At 35.1% G+C, this 15550-nt stretch overlaps 1 protein-coding gene across 4 annotated transcripts in view; it reads right to left on the reverse strand.

Moving 5' to 3' along the window:
• Positions 1 to 15550, reverse strand: part of Klp68D (kinesin-like protein 68D) — a 479354-nt gene continuing 463804 nt past the window's right edge. For 3 of the 4 annotated variants that reach the window (XM_090410558.1, XM_090410557.1, XM_090410556.1), the window contains exons 22-23: positions 3168 to 3233; positions 1 to 3024 (exon numbers count right to left, since the gene is read on the reverse strand). In XM_090410558.1, the coding sequence (XP_090266684.1) occupies positions 2940 to 3024; positions 3168 to 3233 (151 nt within the window). In that variant the 3' untranslated portion in view covers positions 1 to 2939. Of the gene's footprint in view, positions 3025 to 3167; positions 3234 to 15550 lie in introns of those variants that run through there. The other variant, XM_090410560.1, reaches the window with a different exon arrangement.

A 15550-nucleotide genomic window follows, 5' to 3' on the forward strand; every position in this document is an offset into this window, starting at 1 on the left:
TTTATTCCTCATAACATTTTATTTAGAATATGAAAACTTCAGAAGAAAATAAATTTCTGAAGATTTATAGTACTTCATAAAGCATATTTAACTATAGTTGCACACTGAGAATAATTTAACACACTCAATTTGGTTTAAAAATTTTACTTTATCACAGACAATTAACAGAGGATTGATAATAAACTTTAAATTTTTTTTTTTAAATTCTATAATCTACTTTCCACTTCCAATAAGACGGTTAAGGAGGATAATAAGAAAATAGCTAACTTGGTATTTATTAAACTGGGAGGGGGGGATTCACTGATGACTGCTTAATGTATATATAAATACATACACAACTTTGGTCATTTGAAATAAAAAAAATAAAACATTGTCTTTTTTTTTTTTTTTTTTTTTTTGCTTTCATTAGCAACTCTAAGTTACAAAAACTTAGTACAGTGAAATGTATAGCAAAGGTAACATCATATTGCATAAATATTAACAAAACAGTGTAAAGTAAAATGCACAAAGAGTATATCAGTAACAGTTAAAAAATAAAATTTGCGAGAGTTAGTCTGCCTTTAATTTAAACCTTACAAAAAAAATCCCTATAGAATAATCAACATAACAAATTCTAGTTCTCATTAAAATGCTGAAAACAGTTACACTTAGATCAGAGTACACTTATATAGCTTTTTTAAGAGTATCTTTCTAAATTATATGAAGCCCAAGTACTGAAATCTCTGTTTGTGTCAAGAAATACGTATGACTGGCAGTACTCTGTTTTTACTCCCCTTTCCAATCTCGCATCATCTACATCATAAAATGTAAAACCTTGTAATTTTGGAATGTTTATGAAGTCATTATTTGGTCATGTTTGGCACCTACAAAAGAATTATGTCTAAGCCATGGAGCAATTGAATTTCAAAAAGGTTTCTCAGATTTATGTTTTTTATATACAAAAAATTAATTTATTTATAAATATTAATTATAAATTAAGTTGATAATTGGATAAACTGTAATGATGTCAGGGGTTGATCAAGAGCAATATCTGTGACAATCATACAGTTAATTTTTTTTTTTTGAATGAGTTATAAATTAGGATGAGTGAGTGGTAAACCTGCATCCCCCCCCCATTTAGTTTAGAATTAACATATGTTGAAGATCTGATGGCAAAATGAAAGAGTGATAACCTGTGAAGTTTTGGTATTATTAAATATGGAGAAACTGTAGGTGAGAAATGAAATAGAAGAATAATAGTGCTGCTGAAAAGAGTGAGTGTGGATGCAGCAGGGGCAACAAGACCTTCCTTCACAATTGATTGTGAATAAGCAGAAAGAAATGGAGTAAAACATTACTTTCTGCATTAGGATGAGGAAAGGAACTTCAAGTCAATATTAAATGTTGACTGAAGATTGCGGACTTACAATAAAAGATTAAGAAGGGATGAGTGGATGAGGAAAACCAGTGTCTCTGAGATCAGCTTATTCTCCTTTGGAAAGGGCATAACTGGTTTTTCGTTTTTCAGGAATGGAATATAGCTAATGGTATTCCATGGTGTTACCTCTTGGACTGCTGCTTTTTAACTTGCATGCTAATGACATGCCTGAATAATTTTAAGGGAGATAAAGAGAAACGGCTCCAGTTTCAATATTGCACACTTTAAGATGCAGAGGTGAAATGGCATGTGCTATACTTGGAGGTGACAAATGATCAACTACAAAAAATAGTGAAGACAGACAGGATTACTCATTATCAAGCAGAATAGAGAAAAAGGGTAGTATTATTCTCTTCACTATATTATAGAAGGAGAGGGTCAAAAAGTGACAATGTGAGGAAACCATATAAAACCAAGGGAGTAAGAATTTTTTAGTGGTTAAGTGGAATTATAAGTGAATGCTTAGACTGTATGAAAGTAAGAGTGACATCATCACTGATTATCAAGATAACAGAATATATCTTGGCTTGAAGTGACATACAGCCATGTTTATTTATTAGAAAGAATTTATTTAAACATTTGTGGTTGGATTGACAATAAAAATGTTTTCCACTAAAAGTTATCCTTGAACTTATTTTTGTTTTGCACAAAGAAAAATGGTTATGTATAATTTAACTCTTGAATATGAAGACTAGGGTTCATCTAATAACTTTGTAAGAGAAAGTATTTAAAGGAATATACCTTTAAAACAAGAACAAAAAACAATGTAGAGAATGCATTTTTTGTTAATATGCAAGACTTTTTATTGGTTACTTTTGCCCTTGCAGAATATTAAACTTGTTATAAATCTTAAGTTAATTTTTATATATACAATGATAACAAAACTAAGTAATTTAAAAGGGAATGATATTTGCATTTTCTAATAAGTGACTTTAAAAGCCAGATGAGTGCTAAAAATTTTCCATGGTATGTTATTTCACAATTCCTGTAAAAAAAAAAATCTTTCATATTTGAGTATATGCATTACATTTCAAAATTAAGTACATCAGAGTTCATCGTACAATGATTATTTATCAGATACAGTTTTGGAATAATTGTAACTAAGCACATTTTATTACTAAAATGGCTATCTTTCCAACAACAAAACAATCTAGCATTCATGACTTTGTCCAAGATAAATTAGCATCTTCGTTTATTTAAAAAAAAATTCCTCTCAAGCATGCTTATTTTACACTATATAGTCTATACAACTAAGTGTCACTGCTAATGGAGGACTTACATAATCTATGGTACAATCCACTTGATTGTAACATATCCTAGCTAATGTAGTCGTATCATGGCTACATGCATATATTACCTACCTATCTTTAGATTAATAACTTACATTTATCAGATGTATTCCATTGGTAATAAAAGTCATTTGAGTAGTAAAACATATCACAGCTGGAAATACAAACTGAAGCTTGGAGCTAAAAAAAAAAAAAAAAAAAAACAGTGCACAATCCCTTGGAAATAAATAGCTTCATTTTGGAACTAAGCCACGAGATTGTGGATAACTACTACTTTCTACATGATGATCACTTCTGAGGTAGTATACACTGTCAGGTCTAGAAATAAAAAGTAGAATATAACTAGCATTGAATATAGCTGAATATAAAAATATAAAATATTGAATATAAAAAGAATTAATAATGTTACCATTAATTAAAAAAGGCAGCCATTTAACAAAATTACGAAAACTTGGACTTACCTTGTTTTTGGTAATTTTTCTCTTCTGCAAGATTTAAGTTTTAGTTCACTTTGGAATATACTCTGACTGTAAAATGACAAAAGAAATTATAGTGAAACCTTTATCTTATATTTATCAATATAGCACATCCATGAATTTACTGTTTTATCCTACAATGTGCAGTGTTTTTGAATAACAGGAATCCCACCAATTAAAGGTTATAAGCCTATCATACATTACTACCATGAGTAGGCTATACACCCTCTGTCCAAAAAGAAACCAAACTTTTCGAAGAAACCAGTGGCGCCACCTGTTGTGTCAACTGTTTATGACATTTGTTTCATTAGAAGCCGAGTTATAGGGCCAAGAGTGACTGTGTTTGGATGAATGGTCAAAAAATGAGTTTCAAACAGAGAGCTGCGATTGACTTTTGTGTTAAACTTGATGAAAGTTTTACTAAAACACATCAGATGCTTCAAAAAGCATATGGTAATGAATGCTTATCCCGTACTCAAGTTTATGAGTGGTTTAAGTGATTTCAAAATGGTCGTGAGACCCTTGAGGACGACGAAAAGCTGAGCCATCCAAAAACTAGACTGAGCGTGATTTCATCAAAGAAAACCCGAAATTGTCCGTGAGACTGATTGAAGATGAATTGGGGATTCCAAAATCAACTGTGCACAACATTTTGACCGAGCGTTTCGGCCTTCGTAAATTGAATTTGCAATTTGTTCCCCATAAGTTGACTGACGACCAAAAAATGTATCGAACTGAACACTGCAAGGACCTCATTAAAACCACTCAAGGACTCAAACTTCCTTGAAACGATTGTTGCTGGTGACGAAACGTGGTGTTTTGAGTATGAGCCCGAAACAGAATGCTGAGTGGAGACCACCAGAAGAGGGACATCTGAAAAAAAAAACTAAAGCTTGGAGAAGTCAAAAGTAAAGACAATGCTGATTGTTTCTACAATTCCAAGGGCATTATTCACAAAGAATTCTTTCCGCCTGGCCAAATGGTCAATGGTGAGTTTTATCTCGGAGTTTTGAAGCAATTGATAGCAAGAATTCGTCCGTACGGCATGAATATAGTGATACAGGCAGCTGGTCACTTTGGCGCGATAATGCACCATCTCATCATTCGAACATTGTGAGACAGTTTTTGAGCAAAAACCAAGTTTGTGTGTTGGATCACTCGCCATATTCACCTGATTTAGCACTCTGTGACTTCTTTCTTCCGACTTCATTTACTGATGAAGGAAGGCGATATGACATCATTCAAAATGTTCAAGCAGCAGTAACCATGATCCTCAACAGTATGACAAAAGCCAATATAAAAAAAAAAACTAATTTAACGAATTAATTGACCTTGCCAAATGCTGCATCAAAGCTGAGGGAGAGTATATTGATTGAAATAAATGATTTGAATATTTATAATTGGCTCAAAAACTGTGTTTTATTTTCTATCAAAAGTTCAGTTTCTTTTTGGACAGAGGGTGTAGGTTAGGATAATCCAGTTGCCTTGTTATAGAGAACAAATATGGTAGGAGGTTAACTCACACTAGACAATAAATTAATCAGTTACCTAAAGACATTCCTGTCCAGTGGGACAGAATCCACAGCCTACTGATTGGAGAAAGATAATATTCACTTTGTCTAATTAGGCCGACATGTTTATGGATTTCCTGAATATCCGAAAATTAAATTCACATCATTAAAAGTGTACAGGAAAGAAATCTACATGGGCATCTATCTATAGGCAAGCTCATCCATCACCCTCAACAAAAATTAGGTATCATCAAAGCTTAAAAAAAATAGAGCTTTGCATATACTTGAAAGTGATGAAATTAATAGAAAATAAGAACTTCAAATCCTATTTAATCAGTTCTTCCAAAATGGCTACTCTAAAAAAGGCTACAGAAGCTTATTTTCTGATGAACCATTCTGTGATGACCAAGAAATTAATTTATTATTTTATTTGATGTTTTAAGGATACTTGTGACATAAAGACTGAATAATTTAGCATATGGTAATGTACATGCAGTTATTATAAAGATACATAAGTCAAAATAAATATGTAAAAAAGTAAGTGCCAAATAATTAGAATAAAACAAAGACACATACTTTCAGCAAACGAAACACTTATAAGTTAAGATCAAGTTATCTGATCCAGTCTATATCAGACCTTGTTGCCTCCAGGAAGTTATTTCTTTGACTCGTGTATGCATGAAGAATGCACTCAGTAGAAATGTGGTGGATTGATTGATTCAGGTGCCCACAGCCACATTCCGGTGAGGGAATTTTTCCCCACTTGTACAGAGAGCTTGCACATCTTCCATGTCCAGTGCAAATCCTGTTCAGTGTTATCCATGTCTTTTGGCTCAGTTCCATGCAGGATGTTGAGACAATGCCTATCAAACCAAGTTTGAATTTGGGCATTGGTATTTATGCTCCATGTTCATTTACATTGTTCTTTGGTATTGTAGTTGGTCGTTCTCAGGTGTTTAGATTCGCAGTGAGGGGGCTTTCTTGATTTCAGTCTGTTGAGTTGTAGCTCTAGCATGTCGTTGTGTATAGGCAATTCAGTATTTCATCATATTCTCGTAGTAGAGCATCGTATCTTCGTAGGTTTGGTGGTATTATGTTACTCAGCATGGGAGCCAGTAAACAGGAGTTGTTTTTATGGTTCCAGTGATAAGTCGCATTGTGGTGTTAAGCTGGCAGTCAATTAGTTTAGTATGGCAGCTGTTGAGCCAAACTGGAGCACAGTACTCTGCCACCGAAAAAACCAATCTGAATGCTGATGTTCTTAATGTGGTTGCTGCTGCACCCCAAGTGCCACATAATTTAGATATTAGATTAGAATTAAAGAAATTAATTACCAAGACATGATACCATGCATTGGCAATGTATCAAGAAAAATATCCCAAATATTAAAATCAGTCAACATCAGCACAGCCTTCAAACCAGTTAACACCTTACAAAGTTCCATTTTAAGAACATCCTGGAGTATATAAGTAAGATTGTGTTTTTGTGGAAAAGTATGTAGGTCAAACTGAAAGCAGTTTCAAACTCTGTAAAAGAGAACATGGAAGGAAAGTTGAAAACAAAAGGGAAGAAAAAAGCAGATTCATAGCACATATCCTCAAAGAATGTTACACATAAATTGACAAAGATCCTCCATGCCTTACTTAGAAGAAAATCACTTTTACAAATTGTTCAAGGAGTCTTCCAAGGTCATTCACCACAATACACTAAATAGAAACCAAGGATTGATCCTTCATGACATTTGGAAATCATTAATTAAGATGTGTAATACTCAAGGCCTCTTCTGGGGGGCCAGCAATCACATATAGAGTTTACACAACAAAGTAGCAACTACACACATGCCTAACGATACACATGATTAAACTATCATTCCAGTCTTTTTCAATTTACAGAAATAACAGGTGTTGGGAATTTTTTTTTTTTTGTTGGTTTTAGCTTACATTAACCCCCCTCCCCCCAACCGGCCATGGCATCTATAGACGTGAACCTAAATCTGGATATGATTCTGTAACACTCATTGAATAACAAGGATAATAAGTGCAATTTGGTCTCACTATTTCATCCACATCGGCCGGTAGGGAGGTTAAATAACTTCCTGAAGCATTCCAGCAAAATTATAAAAATACATGTACAGCTAATAAAAAATGTCTAAAAAATAGCTTAGCTGTGAAGATACTTTACATGCATACTTTGCTTACCCTTGGGTAAATGATTAATTAACTTATATGACAGACACTAATGTGGGAACAGAGTTGGATGAAATACAGCTGTGGGATTAGATGCTAGGGTTTTGTGACAATGTGCAAGAGAACTGGCAATGACTAGGCTGTTTAATTAAAGTCTCAGCTCTGGTAGAGTTCCAAGGGAGTGGAAAGAAGGCAAAATAATTCCTTTGTATAAGGGAGGCTCTAAGACTGCAAATAGCAAATTATAAATCAATCAGTATCTCAGGCGTGATGGTAAAAGTACTAGAAAAATTGGTCAAAAAGAGAATTCAAGAATGATTAGATAAAAATATAATACCGTATGAGGAACAACAAGGCTTCGTGAAGGATCAGTCATGCCATGTAATTTATTAATTTTTTATAATATAAAAACAACCTGAGTTGGATAAAGAAAATGGCAACACAATGATTATGCTGGATTTTGTATGGCATTTGATTAAAATCCATCCCCAAATTAGAACAAATGGGAATTGATATGAGGGTGGCTGCTGGATGGTGGAGGGGCAGAATCAAGGTGAAAACAGGTGACTAGTGGTATGCCACAAGGTTCAGAAATATTCAGTTGTATGCATTTTGGTATAAACAGTTTACAAGTTGTGTGCCACTTTGTTGGAACTGTATTCCAAGAAATAGATGAAGTTAGGGATAGTTGGAGACAGAAAGCCAAAATTTACAGGACAACTGTAAGGTAGTTCATAAGTACTTGGCTATTGAAGAACACAAATGGGGATGAAGACTTCTTATGTGGATAAGAAGTAATTGCCATGTAATTTATTAATTTTTTATAATATAAAAACAACCTGAGTTGGATAAAGAAAATGGCAACACAATGATTATGCTGGATTTTGTATGGCATTTGATTAAAATCCATCCCCAAATTAGAACAAATGGGAATTGATATGAGGGTGGCTGCTGGATAGATATCAAAAAGTGGAATATGGAGGGGCAGAATCAAGGTGAAAACAGGTGACTAGTGGTATGCCACAAGGTTCAGAAATATTCAGTTGTATGCATTTTGGTATAAACAGTTTACAAGTTGTGTGCCACTTTGTTGGAACTGTATTCCAAGAAATAGATGAAGTTAGGGATATGCATTTTGGTATAAACAGTTTACAAGTTGTGTGCCACTTTGTTGGAACTGTATTCCAAGAAATAGATGAAGTTAGGGATAGTTGGAGACAGAAAGCCAAAATTTACAGGACAACTGTAAGGTAGTTCATAAGTACTTGGCTATTGAAGAACACAAATGGGGATGAAGACTTCTTATGTGGATAAGAGGGTGGCTGCTGGACAGATATCAAAAAGGGGTATATGGAGGAGTAGACATAGAGTTGAAGTTTAGAGGACATGTTGCTATGGTAGCCCATAAGATTACTTGGCTATTGAAGAACACATTAACAAGTAGAGATAAGATGTTATTCCTCTTTATAAGGCCTTGATACACCCACATCTGGAGTACTGTGCCCAAGTCTGGTCTGCTGGGTTTCTTGGGGATGAAGCAGTGGAGAGGATTCAGAGGCGAGTGGCCTGTGGAATGTTCCCTATAAGGATAGACTGAAGGTGTGTGGATTGCAAAAGTTAGTTGATAGGAGAAAAAGAGGGGATATGATAGAAACATTTAAGTTGCTTAAAGGATTTTATAGGATACATACAGGGGAAATGCTTCAGCACTTGGCTAGATGGACTACAACAAGGGGGTCATCCCTGGAAGTTGAATAAAGGTGTGATTAGTAGGCGTGTGAGGACTAGATTTTTTTTTACTTGGAGAGTTGTGAATGAGTAGAATGAGTTGTCAGAGTCTTTCGGACTCCATGGAGCTGCCCATACAATAATAATAATCCTTCAAACAGTGAGTTAAAACATGTATCTCATCTACTATGGCATAGAAATACATGTAAAAAAATTGGGAAGGTTGCTAAGAGATTTTAGCATCTCCCTGCAAAAACAAAAAAAAAACCAATGTAAATTTAACCTTAGTAGCTCTGTTGATTTTTAAAAAGCCCTTTTGTCGGAAAGACCTGAGTTTGAATCTTGTCATAACCCAAAGAACCCTTATCAGGGCTTTTCAACGTGAAAATGGAGATGGAGCACCCCCCCTCAAAACAGGCATACTACCCCCACCCCAAACAAGCCCATGCATACACACACTGAGTACTATTGATAAACAAGGACAAGGAAAGAGGGAAGGGAATTATTATGAAACATGGAAACTGCCTTGCCCTATAATAATTTCCTAGTAATATAGCATTGCTACATCACTAACCACTGCGTTGAGGGAAAATATTAGTGAAGAACCAAACATATATCTTAAAGTTAATTTTGGACTCCATGAACATAAAAAAAATAAGATAAAATAACAAAAATTAAAGAATTAACCTAATCAGATCACCATTTTAGTCTTACATCAGATGAATGGGCCAGAATTCAAAATAAGATTTTAGTAGAGTTGTTCATTCAGATGACACAAACATTTAAAATTTAGTATTGGTTTGTATACCCAGAAACTGTTCTTATAATTTTGGACTCCATGAACATAAAAAAAATAAGATAAAATAACAAAAATTAAAGAATTAACCTAATCAGATCACCATTTTAGTCTTACATCAGATGAATGGGCCAGAATTCAAAATAAGATTTTAGTAGAGTTGTTCATTCAGATGACACAAACATTTAAAATTTAGTATTGGTTTGTATACCCAGAAACTGTTCTTATAAGAGGGTAGTCTGAAAAGTTCTCAGCCTCAACCATAGATGGCAACATCATCAGCACACTTTTTTTTCTAAGTTGGTACATCTGTCATAAGCATCCATGTGAAATTGCAAGTCATTCTATCAAGTGGTTTGTTTTATACAGCTGTCTGAAGCAGAAGTGTTGTCTGTATCCCTGGAAATGGATAAAATTGAGTATCGTGCAGTTATAAAATTCTTTGTAAAAGAAGTTTAATGCCAAAAGAAATTCATTCAAAGTTCATAAAAGTTTATGGGCACACTTCTCCTTCATTTTTGACAATTAAGAAACGGGCTGCTGAGTTTAAACATGGCTGTACCAACCTTGAAGATGACGTCCAAAAAGTGTAACAACAACAGAAATCATTGATCAAGTGCACATATGGTATTGGATGACTGGCGAGTCAATGTGCGTGCAATTGCTGAGACTACAGGCATTTCAAAAGAACGTGTAGGATATATTTTGCATAAAGAATTGCAAATGAAAAAGCTTTGTGCAAGATGGGTGCCACACTTTCTCACAGCAGATCAAAAACTGATTTTGAGTGTCGATTTATTACTATGGATGAGACTTGGATTCACCATTACGCACCAGAATCCAAACAGTAGTCAAAACAGTGGACAGAAGCTAGTTTCAGCGCCGAAGAAGACAAAGTCAGTTCTATCAGCAGGAAAGGTCATGGCATCAGTGTTTTGGGATGCTAAAGGCATTTTGTTTATTATTATCTTGAAAAGGGTAAAACAATAACCAGGGAATATTATTCCGATCTTTTAACCAGACTAGACGAAAAAATTCGTGAAAACAGACCAGAAGAAAAAAAAATCATCTTTCATCAGGACAATGTACTTCCCACAAAACTGTTTTGGCAATGGGAAAATTAAGGGATCTGCACTATGAATTGTTGGAACATCCACCCTATTCCCCAAATTTGGCTACCTATGACTTCTATCTCTTCCCAAAACTAAACTCTTCCTCTCTGGTCAGCGTTTTTCTTTGAATCAAGAGGTGATTGCAGCTGTATAGAGTGGTATTTTGCAGATCTTACTGAGAACCACTACAGGGACAGGATAATAGCTCTGGAATAAATGTATTAATCTAAGGGAGATTATGTTGAAAAATAAAAATAATTTTGAAATTATAAATTCGTTTTTTCATTGTTAGGCCGAGAACTTTTCAGACCATCCTCGTATATAACATGATATATGGTTAATTATTACTTTTATTATCCCAAGATCCCCATGGAGTCAAAGACTCATTGCAAGAGGTGTCATAAACACAGCTTATTATACCATGTCTTAAAATACATTCAAATTCTCTGCAGACACCATTCTCTCAGGTAATGCATTCCAATCATTCACAACTTTCCATGCAAAAAACCTGCTTCACACTTCTTGCTCACACCTTCCAGGGATGGCCTTTTGTTCTCTCCGCATCGCCCACCATTTTGTGAAAAACATCTTCAGCATTAATCCTATAACAACTCCTTCACATGGGGGGTTGATATGATAGACTTGGAAGTCTATCATATCAACCCTCTTCCTCTTATCCACTAGGTTGCAAATTGCATCTTCTTACCCTTTCTTCATATTCAACATCCCATAGATCAGAAACTATTTTGGTTAGCCTCTGGAACTTCTCAAACATCTCCTCGTCCTTTTTTTGAAAATCAGTTGACCAAATCTGTGCACAGTAGTCCATATATGATGTAGAGGACACAGAAGTCAGTGTCGTCTACATCATTCTCAGAATTTGTTATGTCCTCACAATTTTGGTAATGTGTACTCTAAATTTTAGTTCCTTATCCACCATCACAGGAGGATCTCTTATTTTATCTGCTTCCAAAATACACCACAACCAAGTGTAAATTATACATCCCATCTTTGTTTCCCCAATTTCAAAACCTTAAATATTGCAACACTAAACTGCCATCCTCACTCCTGTGCCCATTCACTTAATTTATTCAAGTCTTTGTAAAAACCACAACCTCTGCTTTACTCTTCATAGTCCTTCCCAACTTTGCATTCATCTGCAAACAACTGAATATCCCATTTTTCTTCTCCAATATCATTAACATACAGGTTAAACAGCAATGGCCCTAAAACAGACCCAATGAGGCACACCACTAGTGACTTTTCTCTTCCGTGATATTGCTCTCCCATACACAACTTGCTGATACTTATCCGATAGCCAATCTCCAATCCAATACACTGGTCTAATATCCGCTCTAGTTTGACTATCAACTTATTATGTGGTAATCTAACAAAAGTCTTAGCAAAATCTAAGTATACCACTGTGTATCCATCACCCTTGTCCAATGCAGCTGTCACCTTATTGTAATAAGTAAATAGATTACTAAAACATGACCTCTCTTTAGCAAATCTGTGCTGCCCATCAGTACCACTGTTCTCAACCCAATTCTGGATCCTGGTTCTAACTAGCCTCTCCAACCATAACACCTGACACACACATACAGGCAGCCCTCGGTTTAAGATGGTTCAATTTACGCCGATTCACAATAATGCCGGATGACTGCACGTGCTTTCTTACTGTAGTGTGGTCTGACTGAGAAACTATGCTAGCAGGCACTCTAGTGTTTGAGTGTTTAACGAGCTACGACGACGTATATGTATCAAACCTAGTTTTACTGTTGAATCTATCTAATTGTTCTATTTAAATTTTTTTACATACATACATATTTAAATCGATAAAGAATGTAATTACATACCATGTCTGGTAAAAGAAGTGGAGAAAAGTTAACAGAACTTGGTGTTAAGAAGGCACGGAAATCAATCACACTTGAAAAGAAGATGGAGGTGATTCGAAGAATGGAAGATTGGCAGACACGTGCTAATGTCTGTAGAAGTATGAACTTACCTCCATCGACTGTTAATACAGTTATGAAAAATGCAGATAGAATAAAACAGTCTGCTCAACAATCTACGGCAGTACTAAATGCAAAACATGTAAGTTATAGCAGGGGTAAACTTAATGAAAAAATGGAAAAAATATTATCATTATGGGTGGATGACTTTAATCAGAAAACCATTCCTCTGACACAGGCTGTTATAACTGAGAAAGCAAAAACAATTTTTGAGGATCTTAAAAAGATAGATGGAGGTGAAGAAGCATTTTTAAGAAGCAAAGGTGTTAGTTCATGAGATAGTCTTGAAGTAAGTGCCATATTGTCAAATTATGCGGTGAGGCAGCAAGTGCAGATGTTGCAGCCGCTGCTTTTCCTAAAAAATTTGAAGACTGTGTAGAACAAGAAAGTTATCCTCCTGATCTCATTTTTAATGTTGATGAGACTGGGCTCTAGTGGAAAAAATCGCCTTCATTTCCTGTGAAGAATGTTCTGCTCCAGGTTTTAAAGCTGCAAAAGATAGACTTATGCTTTTGTTGGGAGCAAATGTCTCGGGAACTTTGAAGCTTAAACCAATGTTGGTGTACCATTCACAGACACCACATGCCTTTAAGGGTCTAAAAGTCATGCTGCCAGTCTATTGGAAATGGAACAAGAAAGCTTGGGTTACACAAGACGTTTTTATAGATTGGTACAGAAATTATTTTTGTCCTACAGTGCTTAGCTTCTGTAAAGAAAATGATTTGCCAGCCAAGGCATTGCTTCTCTTGGATAATGCCTCCGGACATCCTCAAAACCTTGCTGAAGTAAGAACACCATTGGATGTCCAGATTGTTTACATTCCCCCAAACACAACATTGCTTTTGCAACCGATGGATCAGGGGATTATATATCTTCAAAGCCTATTACCTCCGTATTACATTTATGGAAATGGTAAGAGTCTTGGACAAGTTTCAGGAAAAGCTATTAAAGACTATTGGGAGTCATTCTATATTTTGAAGGGCATTAACAACATCAAGGCAGCTTGGAACGAAGTGTCAGCAAAGTGTTTAAAAGGAGCATGGTGAAAACTTCTTCCAGCATTTATGCACGACTTCGAGGAATTAGAGCAAGAGGAGAATGTTATTGAAGACGTTACCAAGCTTGCACGAGAGGTGGGATTGGACGATATTACAGCTGAAGATGTGACAGAAGTCTTAGAGAGCCATGATAAACTGCTTTCCAATGAAGACTTAAAAGAATTAGCCGAACAATTAAGTCAGCATCCAAATGAGGAGAAAGCAAATGAAGAAGGTCCTCTGAGAAATATAAAAACGGTTGATTTACAGCGTATCCTTGCAAGCATAGAGAACTCTGTGAAATGGACCACGATTGGGAACGGAGTGCGAACGTAAAAAATAGTGTAATAGCATCTATTCAATCTTACACTGAACTCCTTAAAGAAAAAAAAAGAAAATCTAGGCAGTTAACACTGGATACTTTGTTCAAAAAAATGCAGTTGATCCGAAACCAGGAACTTCAACATAGAAATATGTAATATCTTTTCGAAGTTTCATATTTTTTTTATATAATTTTGTTTTGTTTTCGTTATTAATAATTTTATTTTAACAAATATATATATGTATGTATTATCAAAGCTTTAAATATAATAATGTTATACATACTTCAAGTGTATATTTTTTGACTGAGCAGAACATAACTCTGTACCCCCCATTAAAATTGGGTTCGTTTTACGCCCATTTTTTCAGGAACAGAAATGAGGCGTGTATATAATATATTGGTTTGTAATTTGATGTCTCTCTTATGAAGCAGTACAATCTTCCTTTTTTTTTTCCTCCACTCCTTGGGAACTTGACCCAATGTAAGACTCACAATAAACAAATATGCCAAGGCAGATGTCAACTCCGTGGCATTCCTTTAAATATATGATATTTCATCAAGTCCCATAGCTGTATTGACATCAAGTTTGCTCATTTCTTCATATACCTCTTGTTCACTCACAGTCAGTCTCTCCTCCTCCTAATCCACTGCTCTCAAACTCTGCATGATGTCACATTCACAAGGATGAAAAACTTTTATGAACTGCTCATTAAATATCTCAACAATGTTCTCTGAAGCAGTCTGTCCTGATACTATTTTCTGCAATCAATATTAATGTAATCCTACCATGATCTTTTTTTTTTCTGTCTACATATCAAAAGAACTTAGGGTTTTTTTTTTTTTTTTGCTTCATTTGTTAACTGCTGCTCATACTCCATTTTTGCTACCCATATCAACTAAACAAACCCTTCTTGCCTGTTCTTTGCACTCCTTATGAAATTGATTATTACCATTCAGCTTATGTTGCCTCCATAATGCCCTTTTTCTCTGTACATGTTTAATCTCTTCGTTCATCCATTTTACACCTACTTTATTTAACCTTCTGATCCTTGGAATACATTTAGACTTTGCTTGATAGTTCTTAAATAGCACCCAAACAGCACTGATCTCCTTTCCACCAAACTCCTCATGCCATGCTACAGTTGCAAGCTGGCTGTCTCCTGAGCTGTTCATAATCAACAGTCATCATCAGTTTCTTGATAGCTATCCTGAAGGGGTATTCAGGTTACGACAGAACTACATGGTTAAGTTTACATTATTATTAATCGCTTATCAACAATTTTCCTCGAAATGAATCTGTTACTTGTGAGCACTCCAATATTGCCATATCTAACCTTCTGTGCTTCTAAGAGACTTCTGATTGAATCAATCCACCCAGACCTAGATCTGCCATCTTGACATCATAAACCTGTTTTGCTAACCTTTCCTCATTCATTCTGTTGACACATTCTTAAATGCTAATAATGTCAAGTTCCTTTCTAATATCTTAATTATTAACATGATTGTGCCATTGATGCCATCAGTTCACTCCCCTAATTTTTTGCAGAACCCACATATCTGTGGTTTCTAGTCTTTGATCAAGTGCTTTATTTCTAAATCAACTGAGATCCATAACTTAAAAATGATTTGAACACTGTCTGGTATACTGCTAGTTTGGTGTTTTG

This window comes from Typopeltis vanoorti, chromosome 20 (genome assembly GCF_054136105.1).
Source record: "Typopeltis vanoorti isolate ZY-2024b chromosome 20, IOZ_Tvanoo_1.0, whole genome shotgun sequence".
In the NCBI taxonomy this organism is placed as follows: Eukaryota; Metazoa; Arthropoda; class Arachnida; order Uropygi; family Thelyphonidae; genus Typopeltis; species Typopeltis vanoorti.